General features: G+C 46.6%; 1 protein-coding gene across 1 annotated transcript; it reads right to left on the minus strand.

Moving 5' to 3' along the window:
- Nucleotides 1-11,930: 11,930 nt before the first annotated feature.
- On the minus strand, nt 11,931-14,859 carry LOC123112903 (uncharacterized). The gene is made up of 4 exons (XM_044534002.1): nt 14,363-14,859; nt 13,461-13,563; nt 12,421-12,579; nt 11,931-12,287 (listed from the first exon to the last, which is right to left on the minus strand). The coding sequence occupies exons 1-4, from the start codon at nt 14,815-14,817 to the stop codon at nt 12,126-12,128; spliced, it is 879 nt and encodes a 292-aa protein (XP_044389937.1). The 5' UTR covers nt 14,818-14,859; the 3' UTR covers nt 11,931-12,125.
- Between the last annotated feature and the right edge of the window lie 1,887 nt (nt 14,860-16,746).

The following is a 16,746-nucleotide window of genomic DNA, read 5'->3' on the forward strand; positions in this document are numbered from 1 at the left end:
TACTTAGGCACAACCACATGGAGCAAAACATATAACCAATCGGTGGCTTAATAAGCACCATGATTTTCTTAGTTCTCATGACATTCATTTGAGGACAATAACGATGGAAGGATATGCATCCAACCAGGCAAACAGAAGCTTTGTCACATTCTTCCTGTTGAATGCGAGGTTACTATTGTCCATGAGGCTTAAGTTTTACCGTAAGAGATTTCTCAAGGACGGACACGTTGAAGAGCAAAAAAAGAAGTTTCAGGTGGACAAATGGGCTTCTAAATGTGCTCAGCTTATATTTACAACAAGTTGTAGTCATCCTGAAATAAATGTTTTTGCACAAGATGTTGATTTTATGGATCAGACCGATCCATTTGTTTGTGACTGCGAAAAAGAGTGCTTGGGTTAGATGTTACTGCCATGTTCAATCTGGGTTTTGTCGAAAAATTTGATGAACAATTAATCCTTGGGCTTTTTGTACCATTTGTAAGCTTGAGTTGCATGTTGTTGCCCTCGTACTCCCCTACACCTGCCACAACACTGCCGCATCTTCCATGGCTGCTGTTCGTTCCCGTCCTAGGCCTCGCCGACGTTCTCCGCCTTGGTTTGCTTGCTGTGCCAGCCGCTGTCTGGCGTTGTCAACGTGGTCAACAACCAAGAGGAAATAGGAGATGACTGTACGTGGAGAGGCTGACAGTAGGGACCCACCAGGGTCATTGCATTTCAAAAGCAGGTGCCTTGTTATTACAAGCCAAAAAAATACTTCCTCCTAATTGTTTGACAACTAGGTCCCACGCCATTGTCAATGTAGTCAATAAACAACAACAATTACACAGCGAGTGGATAACACCACGGACCAAGCAGCTCGCCCAGTTATTTTTTAGTTTCAGAGACGGAGCTCAACTGCGCGCTCTGCGGGGGCTGTGGCTTGTCTAGCCCATGCTTACAATTACATTAAAATATCATCTTTTCTCCCACAAGATAAACTACTCATACAAATGCATCTTTATGTTCCGTGCAGCGAACGGGCATCTTGCTAGTTAAGATTCTAAATTTCATTCTTTTTTTGCGGATAATTGTTTTTTGAATTTTATTTTGATATAATTTTTTTAAAATTATTTTTAACGTGACTCAAAATTCCATGATTAAAAGAGTTCGGACCCCACTGAAATATGCAAAATTTTGTTGAATTTTTTAGCAGTGCCCAGAATATATGGTCTGTAATGCTAATAAAAAGAATATGGGCTTCAAATATCCTTAAGAATTAGCAAATGGGTTGTAAATTATTGAAAATAATGGATAATGGGTTGTATGATGTTTTCCATAGATTTGGAGACTAACTTCTGGGCCTACTAGGTTGACGGTGACGCTGTCCTAAAAATTTTGTTGACGCGTACGCAAGGCTTTGTCAACTTAGTCAACACAAAGCAGTGGTTGTTGGATGTCCATCCAACGGCCGCCGTGCTTCTTCAATCTCTGATCTTCCTGCTCCAGCCGCCCAAACCAGCGCCGACAGGACTACCTGCTCCCTCCTCCCGTGGCTGGCTGTGCTGCCGCCAAGCCATCCCTCTACCCACCCACACATCCTGTTATTTTCCGGCAACGTCAGCCTCACCCTGCAGCCGACCAGTCAGCGCTCGTACTCCCCTCAGCGTGGGCATCCGCTGCGGTGGCTTCGCCGGCTGCGAGTTTCTCCCTTCCTGGGCCTCGCCCTCGTCCACCGCGTTTGTGCTCTCGGCGCGGCGAGGTCAACATAGTCAACAAACAACAGCCATCGAAAGAGGCTGACTGTAGGGGCCCACACAAGGAAATGCCTCCTTATTACGCGCAAAATAATGATTCCTCCACTTGACAGCTGGGACCCACCGGAAGGGCCTCTGTATTTCGCGAAAAAAACGTTCCCGCCACTGTCAGCTCGGACCCACCAGCTATATCTTCGCACGCAAGGAAGTGCCTCCTTATTACGCACAAAAAAATGAATACTCCCCCTGCTAGTTGGGACCCACCTTGGTGGGAGGCTGACTTGTGGGCCTACTAAGTTGATGGGGACGGAGGGCTTTGTCAACTTAGTCAATATGAACGATTCTAGCTCCAGTGACCGTACGATGTCCATCCAACGGTCGTAGTGCTTCTTCAACCTCTGGTCTTCTTGCTCCAGCCGCCCAAAGCAGCGCCGGTCGTGTCGCTTGCTCCTGCCTCCCGTGGCCGGCTGTGCTGCCGCAGAGGCCTCACCGCCCCCTACTATTCCCACCGCTGGCCAAGCCCTGTGGCGACGACAACCTCACACCGCAGCCGAACCAGTGAACCCTCGTACTCCTCTCTACGCGGGCTTCCACTGTCGCGTCTTCCCCAGCTCCGCGTTGTGCCCTTCCTAGGCCTCGTCGACGTCCACCGCCCTGGTGCTCTCGATGCAGCATGGTCAACATGGTCAAGGAACGACTTCCATCAGAAGACTACTGTACGTGGAGAGGCTGACAGCTGGGTCCACGGCGGCCGCAAGGAAGTGCCTCCTTATTATGCGCAAAATAATTATTCCTCCACTTGACAGCAGGGACCCACTGGACGGGCCACCGTATTTTGTAAAAAACACGTTTCCCCAGCTACATCTTCGCACGCAAGGAAGTGTGTGCATATTACGGGCAAAAAAATGATTCGCCCCCCTGACTGCTGGGACCCACCAGCTACATCTTCTCACACAAGGAAGTGTCTGACAGTCTGGACCCACCTGGTCGAAGCGTACTTAGCGTTGTCATTCTGGTCGTGAATGTGTACGTACATACTGGTCGATGTAGACGCGCATGTGTCATAGTAGAGGCGCACACGTAGCATGTACACGTATGTACAACGGCGAGGGTGCAAGAAAGTAAATACGGCCACGTACGTACATACGGGCAGGGTCGGAACGGAGAAACTGCATCATCGTCGTGTTCATGGGGAGCCAACCGAATGGGTCGGAACGGAATGCATCGTCGTGTTCATCGGGATGGCTTGCACGGAACAGCCGATGGAAACGAGGCCCGACATACCACAGAACGAAGGAAACGGCCTTGTGTTCGACTGACCATGGTCAAAACTGGATCCTGTTCATCGGGAGGGGTCTGGCGTACCGCAAAACAGAGGAAACGGACTTCTGTTGGACCTCCTACGGTCGAGACAGGGTCCTGTTGATCGTGAGGGGTGTGGCGTACCGCAAAACAGAGGAAACGGACTTGTGTTGGAGCGCTACGGTCGAAACGGGGGTCCTGTTCATCGGGAGGGGTGTGGCGTACCGCAAAACAGGACTCCACGGGATACTTTTCATCTCCACTGTCGACCTCCTCCAGCCTCCACGGGCTATTGTTCATCCACCATCGACCTCCTCCAGCCTCCACCTGTGATTGTTCATCCACGGGCTCCTGTTCATCCAGCCTCCACCGCGCGCTCCTCCACCGGCTACTGTTCTACCAGCCCTCTCCACGGGGTCCTATTCAACCATCCCTCCACGGGCTACTGTTCATCCAGCCCTCCACCGACTACTGTTCAACCAGCCCTCCACGGGGTCGTCATGTTCATCTAGCCCTCCACGGAGTCCTGTTCATCCAACCCCAAACGGCTCGATCGGGGTCCTATTCATCCAGAGGCAACACCACGGGTCCTGTTCATCCACCCCCACCTGGAACTGTTCCTCCAACCCCCCCCCCCCAACAATGCTCACTGTTCATCAAGGGAACGAGGCAGCAGGGTTCGATCGGCTTCAGTTAGCAGCAGTAGCGAAGGAATCACTCGGGTTCAGTAACGTAGCTAGTGCCATCACTCGGGTTCAGTTATAGCCCAACGCCTCGCTCGAGTTCAGTTAGAGCCCAACGCCTCGCACACACGCGCGTATGTGTACGAGAGAAACACGCATCGCTCGGCCCCCGACCACCCACCGTAACCGGGAACTCCCCGAAATTTTCCTCGCCCTCGCTTCTACCATGTTTTTTTTCATCATGGACGGCCCAAAGAATGTCATGCAGCTGCTTCTCCGGCCCGCCCAGGACAAAAAGCTCATTTCTGTCATGATTTTTTGTCATAGAAGTAGGATCCCACCACATCTATGATGATACTGGGTTTTCTCACAATTATCGTCATAGAAGTGTCATAAGTATGACAGGAAAAAAATTCGTTCGACCCAAAATGTCACGGATGTGTCTTTTTTTGTAGTGATGCCCGAGATTGGGCATGAGATAGTAGAACCGATGCCACATCTGTTCTACGTGATGATCCATGACACTAGTGATATACCTTGTTCGTCATCCCCAAGGCTTTTCTTCCGGTAATGAAGAATTGGATATACATCAAGCTTCCACACGTCGTCAATCTCTTGCTGAACACAGTTTGCAACAGGTGGGTCTAGGTCTAAGAGTTCAACAAGCATATCGTACTAGGGAGGAGCTTGCAGTACTTCACCCTGAAGGACAAGATAGTGCTCTACAACCTCCTCGTATTCAAGCTGTCAAACATCGGATTCAAGGTCCAGATCTACAATCCCGGCAACTCCACGATATGCAGGTACAATCATACAGATGCCACAAGCACGACTTCACTAGTCTATTTTGCTGATGTTGTGCAGGGGCATCCCTATGTTTTGGTCTAAAAGTTGTCTATTTTGCTGATGTTCTGAGAGGCATCGGATGCCCTTGCTGTCTTCAACCCCCCTTTGGATTTGTGCATACTATGTGGTAATGACTGCCTTTACTCTAATGTGTTAATATGTTGTACTCATCTGTGTTCGTCATGGTCCCCCTGCTGATGTGCATACTGGTGGTAAGTTCACTGCATTTAAAAGGGGCGAGCAGAACGACACTTTGCACACAACCAAACCGTTTATGTTGCATCTAATCATCCCAAAAGCACACATGCAGATGTCCAGGCATCAGACACAGAACTGCTGATAGCAATACGAGAGACCAAACAAGTTGCACAACATGGTTTTTACCCCGTACGCATCCAGGCCCAGTTGAGCCATAGATGCAGGCGACCCAAACACATCCTTGGTGTGTAGAGTAGAGCTGAGCCAGCGTGAGTACGGGAGAACCTAGCAGCAAGGCGTCGAGGAGCCCATGGATGAACTATGCGAGCGCATCAGCCACGCACGAGAGCACTCCAAAGTATCGGTCCACCTTGTCTTGCCTGCGCTTCTCGCATTCCTCGGATCGGGCATGCTGCCACTTAGCTCACTCGTGATGGTCATGCACCACATGCCATACGCGGTCATCGATAACTATGACAGGTGTGGCGCTGCCACAACTAGGCGAGTATGCAACGACCAATACACTTGGGCCTGCGTCCGTGGGCCGAGGGATCGGCCCATCGTACTCAGCTATATTAGCCGTTGCATGTGTAGGTTTGGGTATCGATTATCATTTGTATCCACTAAGATCTTATCCTCTGATCTTCTTCTTCTCCAAGCCTCTTTCCCATATTGTAACACTCATCTATATCTCTGAAACTCTGAGATCTAAGAACCATACCCTAGCTATGGCAGGGAGTGCTATCAATTCTGTAGCATTTGGTATCTAGAGCCTCATCAGATCCGCAACAAATTTTTTATGTGGTGATTTGATCCGCCGTTGACCCCTAATTCCTAACAAAAGGTGTGGTTCCTCAGGGAATTCGTGCAAAACGCTTCGGTGTACCTGAGTTGGGTTGGGACAACCGGCGGTGAACCACGTTGAGATCCGACAAACCGACGCCCTCGGCACGCATGGCGGCAGCGGAGATGACGCTCGCGGAGATGCAACAGCTGATTCAGGCAACCATAATGCAGAGCAAGGCCGTTTCGGAGGCTGGAGCGCACAACGGCAAGGGAATCGAGGAGCTGCGCACCGCCGTCGACAGCTACGCGTCGTCCTCGGCGAAGGTGTTCGACGCGCTGGCACAGACCACCATCGCCTTGCTCGACCACACAGAGGCAACGCTGGGGCGGCTTCTCATCGCCGACAGTGGGCTAGATGCAGTGGTAGACGAGATGAAGCGCTCCCTCAATGGGGTCCTCAAACGCGTCTCGTCTCTGGAACAAGCGCCGGTCACAACACCTACTCTGCCAGAACCACAGCAGCGCGCAGGAGGGCTATGGGTGGAGGTGCCGCGCAATGAAGGGAATCCGACTGGCGCAGAGATGCAGGCACCACGTAACAACAGATCTGCCCAAGGCCATGGTGAGCATTCCAGCCATCACTTTCAAACATATGAGGAATTTTCTGATGAAATTGATGAGCACGGAGTGTCGCCCAATTCAGCATCACAGTATTCTCATTCTCGATTTAGTCCTCGCATTCCTCAGTTTGATTTTCCAAAGTTTGATGGTGATAATCCCAAATGGCGGAAACAACAATGTGAGAAATATTTCAGAATGTACTCTGTCCAGGCGAATCTATGGGTTGATTTTGCTACCATGCATTTTCAATGCAATGTTGCTCTCTGGTTGCAGACCTATGAAGCTATGCACACAATCGACTCCTGACCTCAGTTATGTGTTGCCGTTTTTGCCAAGTTCAATAGGAATAAGTATTCCAGGGTAATGGATGTATTCTTCGCGTTGCGCCGGGAAGGGTCAGTTGCTGATTATGCTCACTGTTTTGAGGAGCATATGCACAAGATACTCATGTACAATCCTTCATATGATGAGACATTCTTTGTCAATCGGTTTATGGAAGCACTGAAACAGGAGATAAGAGTCGCTGTTAAGTTACAACATCCAGTAACTATGGATTTGGTATTTTCTTGTGCACAAACACATGAAGCATGGCTCGCAGAGGATACAAGTCGATCAGCAGTCAAACAAGATTCCAGGCAGAAGAACAAACCGTATATTCACTAGGGATTACTTGGGTCAGCTCCTGGAGATCAGAAAACCATAGAGAAAGGGAAATTCTATGAGAAATTTGATAATCTTAGGGCTCGTAGACGCGCCAGAGGGTAATGTTTCAAATGTGGAGAGAAATTTGGACCAGATCACAAGTGTCCCACATCCATTCAGATACATGTTATTGAGGAATTGCTATCAGCACTACAACTTCCAGACAATTTTGATGAGACACCTGCCAGGGAAGACAATGATACTGCTTCTGAGACAGAAGAAACAGTAATGAAGTTGTCTATACAAGCAGTGAGTGGAACTTCTTGCAAAGAGAGTATCAAGTTACAAGGCATGATAGGGAAGACTCATCTGCTTATTTTGATTGACTCTGATAGCTCCAATAACTTCATCAGTGAGAAATTAGTGGAGAAACTACAGTGCCCTGTCGAGCAACTAGCCCCAACTTCGGTCAGAGTGGCAGGTGGGGGCTTGTTAACTTGCACTAAACAAGTGTTGGGACTCCAATGGTGGTGTCAGGGTACTAGTTTCACTACATCACTGAAAGCATTACCACTGGATAATTATGACATCATTTTGGGTATGAATTGGCTGGAGACCATGAGTCCCATGTGGGTTGATTGGCGCAAGAAGATTATGAAATTCAGTTATAGAAATACAGAAGTAACACTGACAGGAATTCTTGAGACTGTAACTGATTGCAAACAATTGCCAGCACAAGAACTAAAAGGATTACTGCATACTGACGTTGTTGATCACATCATTCAGCTATATCATATATCTGATACTTCACCAGAGACTGAAATTGTGCCTGAAGAAGTACAGAAATTGCTTGCTGAACACAAGAATTTGTTCTTAGAACCTACCTCTCTACCTCCACATAGAACTTCTGATCACAAAATTCCTCTGTTTGCCTGGTGTTGTACCTGTCAATGTCAAACCCTACAGATATAATCCAATCCAAAAGAATGAGATAGAGAAATAGATTGCTACTATGCTACAAGAAGGCATTATTCAACTAAGCTCTAGTGCATTTGCTTCTCTTGTTCCCTTGGTCAGAAAAAAAGATGGCACTTGGCGTTTCTGTGTTGATTATCGTCATTTGAATGCAATCACTATGAAACACAAGTATCCCATGCCTGTGGTGGATGAACTATTGGATGAGCTAGCAGGAGCTACTTGGTTCACCAAGTTAGATCTGAGAGCAGGATACCACCAAATTCGACTGGTGGAAGGGGAGGAGCATAAAACTGCTTTTAAAGTGCATAATTGGTTATATGAATTTAAAGTTATTCCTTTTGGAGTGACTGAAGGACCTGCTACTTTTCAGACTGGAATGAACACTGTTTTGGCTCCCTTACTCAGGGAAAGTGTGTTATGTTTTATGGATGACATATTGGTGTTCAGTGCTACATTCAAAGAACATCTGAAGCATCTTAAGGAAGTTTTTTTACTTATTGGCTGCTAACCAGTTATATGTGAAGATGAGTAAGTGTTCCTTTTATCAGCAGAAATTGGAGTATTTGGGCCATGTGATTAGCAAGGATGGAGTGAGCACTGATCCTGCTAAGGTGCAAGCTGTCAAAGGCTGGCCTGTTCCCACTAATGTTAAACAAGTAAGAGGATTTCTAGGGCTCACGGGATATTATAGAAAATTCATCAAGAACTATGGCATCATCAGTAGAAGTTTGTCTGATCTACTAAAGAAGAACATTGTGTTTGTCTGGATTCCTACTAATCAAGAAGCTTTCCAGCAATTACAGACTGCAGTGATCACTGCTCTAGTGTTAGCATTACCAGATTTCAATAAGCCCTTCATAGTGGAGATAGATGCTAGTAATGTGGGTATTGGGGCAGTTCTGATGCAACAAGGGCATCCTATTGCTTATCTCAGTAAAACATGTGGGTATTGTTAGCACATGGACTTTCCACTTATGAAAATGAGTGTTTGGCTATTTTACTATCAATGGAGAAGTGGAAATCTTATCTACAACATGATCACTTTACCATCAGCACTGATCACAGAAGTCTGATACACTTTCAAGACCAGAAAATTTCCAACCATATTCAATAGAAAGCACTGCTAAACTTATGGGCCTCAAGTACAGTGTGGTGTACAAGAAAGGGTTGGAAAATGGTGTTGCAGATGCTCTCTCAAGAGTGGAAACACAACCTATAATAGTATCCTTATATTACGGCACACCCTAGTGGTTGGAAGTAGTAGCTGATGGTTAATTGACAGAACCTCAAGCAAAGGACTTGCTCACTGAATTAAGTGTTAGTTGAAGTAATAACAATGGTTTCTCGTTACGGCAAGGAATTATCAGGCGCAAAGGGAGAGTTCGGTTGGGAACAAACAAGGATGCTCAGCAAGAGATTCTGCTCTCCTTGCACTCTAGTGGCATTGGTGGGCATTCTGGAGTTCAAGCCTCATATCAACGAGTGAAAGCTTTATTTTCCTGGCCTGCTCTCAAGCAATCAGTGGAACAGTTTGTCAAATCATGTTCTATCTGTCAGCAAGCTAAGACAGAACACATCAAGAAACTAGGGTTGTTAAGCCCTCTTCCAATACCTAAAGAATCTTGAAATATGGTTAGTATGGATTCCATCAGTGGTCTTCCCAAGAGCAAAAAATATGATACAATCTTGGTGGTCATTGACAAGTTCAGCAAATATGGTCATTTCATACCACTATGTCATCCCTTTACTACACTCTTTGTTGCTCAAGCATACTTGGACAATGTCTATAAGCTGCATGGGCTTCCTAAAGTTATCATCACTGACAGAGATCCCTTGTTCACTAGCAATGTGTGGCAGGAGCTTTGTAAACTCACAGACACTAAGATGAACATGAGTACAGCAAATCACCCTGAGACTGATGGTCAAACAGAGAAGTTAAACCAATGTATGGAGACATTTTTGAGGTGTATGGTGCATTCTGCACCCAAGAAGTGGGCCCAGTGGATTTCACAAGCTGAATACTGGTACAATACAAACTTCCATTCTGCTCTTGGACATACAACCATTAAAGTTCTCTATGGTTACGAGCCAAGACATTTGGTGTGGAAAATCTACAGTTAGATACACCTACAGATCTTACAGTTTGGTTGTCAGAGCGGAATGCCATGACTGCACTTATCTGTGATCAACTACAACGTGCTCAACAGCGCATGAAAGCTCAGGAAGACAAGCATCATTCTGAGAGGGTGTTTCAACCAGGCGATTGGGCATATCTGAAACTTCAGCCATATATGCAACAGTCGGTTGCTCGTCGCACTAACCACAAACTGGGTTTCAAATATTTTGGTCCATTTCAGGTTGTGGAGCGCATTGGTGACGTTGCTTATCGCCTTCAGTTACCAGCAACTAGCAAGATACACCATGTGGTTCATGTCTCCTTGCTCAAGCCTGCCACACCACCAAGTGGTGGTACCACTACTTTAGAGGAGCTTCAGTATGTGCATCAACTGGCAGCATCATCCAAGCCCGCGCAAGTCCTGGCGTCTCGATAGGTGCGCGTCGGAGGACGCACACGCAAGCAGTACAAGATCGCTTGGTCAGGTTTACCGCTGGCCATGGCAACCTAGGAGTGGTCCAGTGCACTGACAGAGCTTCCTACAACTTGAGGTCAAGTTGTTCCTTAAGGAGGGGGGAGTGCAACGACCAATAGACTTGGGCCTGCGTCCATGGGTCGAGGGCTCGACCCATCGTACTCAGCTATATTAGCGTGTGTAGGTGTGGGTATCGATTATCATTTGTATCCACTGAGATCTTATCCTCTGATCTTCTTCTTCTCCAAGCCTCTTTCCCCTGCTGTAATACTCCTCTGTATCTCTAAAACTCTGAGATCTAAGAACCATACCCTAGCTATGGTGGGGAGTGCTATCAATTCTGTAGCAGAGTAGGCTGCGGTTGTGCTTGCCCGCCGGCGTCGGTGTCAGCGACACTGCGTATGTCGTTCCAAACGACTGATGTCAAGGAACTAATCGCACGAGGTCAATACGTATAACATGGTCTCTTGGCGGCGCTCATCGCCTGTCGACGTGACAACAGGGGAAAAGGCCTGCATGATAGCGCACATCGACGAGCACATGGCGGCCGGTGCTCCTTGTTGCGTCGACCGCACAAGGGTGATGATGTCCTCGGTATGGTGGTGAACGTGGCCGAAAGTAGGTTCAGACGATGGGAATTACCCAGGTTCAGCCCTCTAATAGAGATAATACCCTATGTCTTTGCTTTTGATCTGTATTCAAGGTACACTACATGACAATTATCACTTTAGAACATGGCAAATCCTTCTACACAAGTATGGAAATTTATCTGTTTTCACGTGAAATATGTGGGCGTTCAATGGGAATGGCCAAAAATTTGATGCAAGACTTTTAACATTTATATAGAGAAAGAAAGGGCACAATCCGATCTTGCGAACCGGGAAGATGATGCTGGATAGGATGAGAGGGGAGGAAGCGTCGAACGGGATTTTGACCCAGGAACCACCATCTAACCAGCACTGGTCTCCTTCAGTGCGACACATGAACCCCGGCGAAACGTGGTTGAGATCCTCTGCAGTACTCTATGATGTTGTAGTGCGGATGACATGTGGGCCCGGGTCCACATGACAGTGACTATACTTCATGGTGCGCTACTGCAGAGGATCCTATCGGCCATGCCAGCTACAGATGTCCTATCGTGAAAACCGTCGACGGCGCTGATACGATATGGTAGCGCCCGTCGGCCACACGACACGCGCCGGTCGGTGCCCGTGGACGGACAGGCAGCCAGGCACAACGTCACCAGGCACCAGCCACGGTCAGATCCTCGGACGCGACGGCAAGAAGACAGTATTCTTGATGGTTCGGTTCAGGTTCCATCAGGGAACAACTCAGCCGCGCCGATCGAATGAGCGCGCGACAGACTGACGGAAGAGAACAGGACCCCAAAGCAAACCATAAGCCTGAGGTGGCACTAAAAACTGGAACAGCTGATTGATCGGCCATTAGCAACACCGAAAACGAAACTGATTTCCCATCAATCTACGTCCAAAATCGCTGGTCATAACGATGGTGGTGAAACACTTGATTATAAAAGCCAAACGATCAGATGAGTTCCGAAATCACTAACCAGTAAAAAGAGTATGTATATAATGTTCTCATCTGGGCGCGGGGTTCCATAGAAGAACAAAGAGGATACTACTGTCGACCGCTTTACACACACAGGGCTGCTGTCTGTACAATAGCCAGCCGCTGGCAGCCATCCTTTGGTTCCAACATATAAAAGGCGGCTTGCAGTGCTTACATTACACCGAAGTGAACATCTCGATGGTCTGACCGTGATGCGCGACGAGGGGCTCCAGGATGCTGGTCCACGTGCTGAAGTCGATGGGCGACCCGCCTCCGGGCTGAAGGAAACCGTTCACGAAGAAGAACGGCGCGCCGGCCACCCCTCTCGTGCACCCATACTGATAAGAATGCAGCAATGGATCCGTAGATCAGACAGGTTTTATCCAATGGTAGCGACAACAAACGATTCAAGATAAGATGCTTGAAGCTAGAATTTCTAACAGTGTACTCGATGCGACAAGTAAAGCTGACCTTGAAAGAAACCCTCGCTGCCATGTCCGACCTCATGTCGCTGAAGCCCGACTGGAACTCGGAGACTGAATTGCCAACCACCGGGGCCGCCATCTTTGATATCTCACCAGTCACAGCAGTGCTCGATATTGACGATGTCGCGCGGTTGGAGAATTTTCCCTGCATGTGTGTCAATTTCGAGACGTGTTAGCAAGAGTTGTATGAGACAGAAAAGGATGGCGGCAAAGTACCCTGCGTGCACAACTCTAGTGCTCCTGAGGTGGTATTATGTTTCGCTTGCCTTCTTGCTTGTCAGGACAGGCAAGGTGGGTGTTGGCTGGCTTGTGTTTTTGCTATTTTGCGGTGTTCCAGCTTAAACCATGATTTTGTAAGACTACTTCGTAGATCCTAAAACTGGTTTCCAGGTTCTAATCGGTTTCTGACAGAATCTGCCAATCGAGCGTGACAATGCTAAATCATCGGTCAGGCGCTCCAGGATATTGACAAACTATGCAAAAACTTTAGAGGTTCTCATATGTGTTCAGCACACATATTGGTAAACCCTGCAGCACACGGATGTGCAAGGCCACACTCCATGATATTAGCAAACAGAGCAAAAGCTTTGAAGGTTCTCATATGCGTTCTGCACACATATTGGCAAACCCTGGAGCACACAGATGTGCAAACCCACGTAAAGCATGCACTTATATACCTATTTATTACTCCCTCCGTAAAGAAATACAAGAGCGTTTAGATCACTACTCTTATATTTGTTTACAGAGGGAGTACTTGACTATGATTCCTTGATGAAACAGAGTATGGCATATCATAAAATAAAATAACACACATGGATACCAAAAAACTACAAAAGGAAATGCTGCAAATTGGTTATGTAACTTTAAATTTTGAAATCATTTAGTATTTGATGACACACCCCTGGAGAAACATTACCCATTTATGGAAAAAGAACTTGAATGGGTAAATGATAAACCAACATAGCAGTTGCAATGATGGAAGTATCATAACAAAGGCTAAGGGTTAAACTAAAGAATGCAACGAACCTGATTCTTGAAGAACAACTCCAGCAACGGATAGGTTGATGACGAATTCAACTTGTTAGCTATATGAAGCGCACGGCAGGCATGGTATGAATAGGTGTGGTACCTGCAGTTTTGCAGCACAGTAAAATGGTGTTAGAATGAGGTGTATAGCACCTTCGGCTATAAGAATCACATTGGTGCCAGATTCTATCAAGTGAAAATGCAAGGCCAATCACACTATTTTTTGTGACTGACGCCAGCCAATGAAATTTTACATGTTCAAGTTCAGTATAAATATCGCGAGACCAACAGGACCAAAATCTGAACCAAATAGCACACATCTAAATCGTAAAGCCATAAAGGGCCTATGAAACAGGGGCAGGTACTAGGGAAGATGCAGTCCAATTCTCAAATTCTAGAGTGTCAATGCCAGGACTATTGGCTATACGCCATCTCCAGAAATATCTGACAACCATTCACAATCCGTTCTGCCACATGTAATCAGTGGCAATATACCTCTCTGTAATCTTACTGTAACTCTAGTCTTCTCCCATGGATCAATCTCAACAGCCAGAGTACACATCACTTGAGGACAATCCCACAAATTTTCCATTCCCGAAAGTTACTACCAAGTTATAACTAATGGAATCACTTGCTGGCTCACTCAGGCTAGTCATACTCAGATGAGATTTCAATCGCCTGAATTCGCAATCTCAGGAGACAATCCCATGTAACCGTGCAGCAGGAGACTGCTCAAATGCGCTATCTTTTTACATTTAGCAGTATATCAAAACTACCGGAGTTGAACACCAAGACTAAGATACAGTCCCCATAGTGTGGAGCACAGAGAATCAGAGCAGCAGCCGCTAGCAGGAGAGGGGGGAGAGAGGAACCAAAGGGGCGGATGCGCGGCGCGATCTTACGGGAGAGGGAAGGGGTGGACGATGAGGGAGACCATCGGGGAGTAGCGCTCGACGGCGAGCCGGAGCGGGTGCCAGGCGTCGCGGCTGTCGGGGCAGAGCGGGTCGAGGAAGGCCTCGACGAGCACGGCGTCCTTCCAGGCGGCGGCCCCGACCCCGTAGGCGAACCCGTCGTAGCGCGGCGGCACGGAGGCCTGCGCCTGGAGGACGAGGAGGAAGCAGGTGCAGGAGGCGGCCAGCGCGCCGGCCATGAGGAGCCGCCGGAGCAGCGGCGCGCGCTGCGGCAGCAGGGCCCTCGCCATGCCCATCGGCAGCGGTGGTCGTGCGGGTGCGGCGCCGCTGGCGGTGACCGCGTGGCTGGCTCTGCTACCGTGAGCGGAAGTCAACCGCGCTCCGGCGGTGGTGGTGCGAACGGGGAGGAGAACGGAAGGAGGAGGACACGATGCGGTCGTCGCCATCGCTCTCCAACTTAACTTGATCCAGGAGAGATATTTTTCTCCTCTGGGCGTTTCGCTGGGATGACATGTGGGCCCCGCTTTGGATATTCCCAACTGAACGGAGTATGAATGTGGATTTTGTGTTGAGAGAGCACATCTCCCTTTTATATACTAAACATGCCCGTGCGTTGCAACGGGAGAAAATAAATTACCCCATACACACACTCGATGACACCAAGAAATCATACGAAATCTTTCACAATGCCGTACGAGAAACAACATGATAAGTGATGTTGTGCACAAATATAAAGGTGGGATGATTTTCTTAAGTAACTAAAGTTGTGTCCAATTGATTAGAAAACAAAAAATATCTATCTACTTGCCGGTATCAATTCACGTCTTTGTGTTGTTCCTCCTTAGTGGTACCTAAGAAATAATGCATTACCCGTCAAAAAAAGAGATAATGCATTAGGCTGAAAATAACAAATTACACTTTAGTACACAATGATAGCACGTGCATAGGAGCATGTTAGGTATCTCCATCAAAAACAATCAATCAATAAGGACATGTATAACGAATAGGCATTTTCAAATTCCCCACATAGAGAAAAGTATTTAATTAAAGTTGGAACATAAAAATAATTTTAGAAATGGTTATCATGCAAGATAATATCATATCTGGAATGTACACATTTTTTGAGTGATTATCGTATATAACTTTCTAAATTTAAAGTTAGGATTTGAAAGATATGAATATATTTGTAAATACTTTTTTTGAGTAAATATATTTTTAAATACTTGAATCTGCCAAAAAAGTTTAAGAAGAAAATGGCTGGGCCGAAATTGGAAAATTGTGTAGCCCATTAGATAAGATGCCACTTGGGCGAGGCTGTTCTATCTTCCGCTCACAGAAATCAAGAGAAAACAAAGAAAATGTGGGAGAAGTGGGGATCGAACTGGGAGTGCAGGGCTAACTCTGTAAATGAGCTAACCGCGACGTTGGTGACTTAAAAAAAATGAATTGTTTTTCCCACTTACGGGTGGCATTGGTGAGTAATTCTTGCCAATTTCGAGGGTAGTTTTTATGGCATACGACCAGAAACCCAATTTGCTTTATTATTAGGTAGAGATTTTATTTAAAAGTTCAGAACTGGGTTAGAAACTTTTAAAAAAACTAAAAATCTAAAAAAACAATAACTGACTTTAGCAAGATGACTTTTGGATTGTCTGTTACAACGGGTTTTGCCCGGCTCCGGCTGGGGAAGTCGATGACGGCAGCGCATTTTTGTCTCCCCCCCCCCCCTACAAAAAAGACATTAGAGTGAGTCATATGGCAGTCAAAGTTCTATGGGAAAATTCATTCATTATTGGTTTAGATGAAAAATATAGTGGGAATATAGGATAACAAATATATTTTTGAGAAAATGTTTGAATTTGTTATTTGTGCACAACTCGCAAATAAATTGGGAGATAAAACTTGAAGGTTTGTCTAACGCTCAATAACTAAGTCTCAATTAGCTAGCAGTTGTTCTATCATACCCGATGGAATTTCATAACCAATATTTTTAGTAGGTGCAGTAGGTTAAAAAAAGGTCAACTAATTGTGGTTCCGGTCGAGGTGAAGATACCCCGAACAAACCCCTCAAAGGTTGATTTTCCATAGTAGCAAGTGACAATAAATTTCAGCACGTAGTAACAAATTTTCCTTACCAATTCCCACTTACCAAGAGCGCTTCACTCCCCGGCAAAGATGCCAGAAAAGAGCCTTCATGACCAACAAGTATAGGGGATCAATCTTAGTCCTTTCGGTAAGTAAGAGTGTCGAACCCAACGAGGAGCAGAAGGAAATAACAAGTGGTTTTCAACAACGTAATGTCTGCAAGAACTGAAATTGTCGATAACAAATTGTTTGATAGTAAGGTAATTTGTAATAAGCAAGTAACTGTAAAT

This window comes from Triticum aestivum, chromosome 5B (genome assembly GCF_018294505.1).
Source record: "Triticum aestivum cultivar Chinese Spring chromosome 5B, IWGSC CS RefSeq v2.1, whole genome shotgun sequence".
NCBI lineage: Eukaryota > Viridiplantae > Streptophyta > Magnoliopsida > Poales > Poaceae > Triticum > Triticum aestivum.

Coding starts and splice junctions, on each gene's coding strand:
- LOC123112903 (XM_044534002.1), bottom strand. CDS start 14,817: ATGGCGACGACCGCATCGTGTCCTCCTCCTTCCGTTCTCCTCCCCGTT. Junction 12,580..13,460: donor AGTTGTTCTTCAAGAATCAG/GTTCGTTGCATT, acceptor ACACACATGCAG/GGAAAATTCTCCAACCGCGC. Junction 12,288..12,420: donor CAGCGAGGGTTTCTTTCAAG/GTCAGCTTTACT, acceptor CATTCTTATCAG/TATGGGTGCACGAGAGGGGT.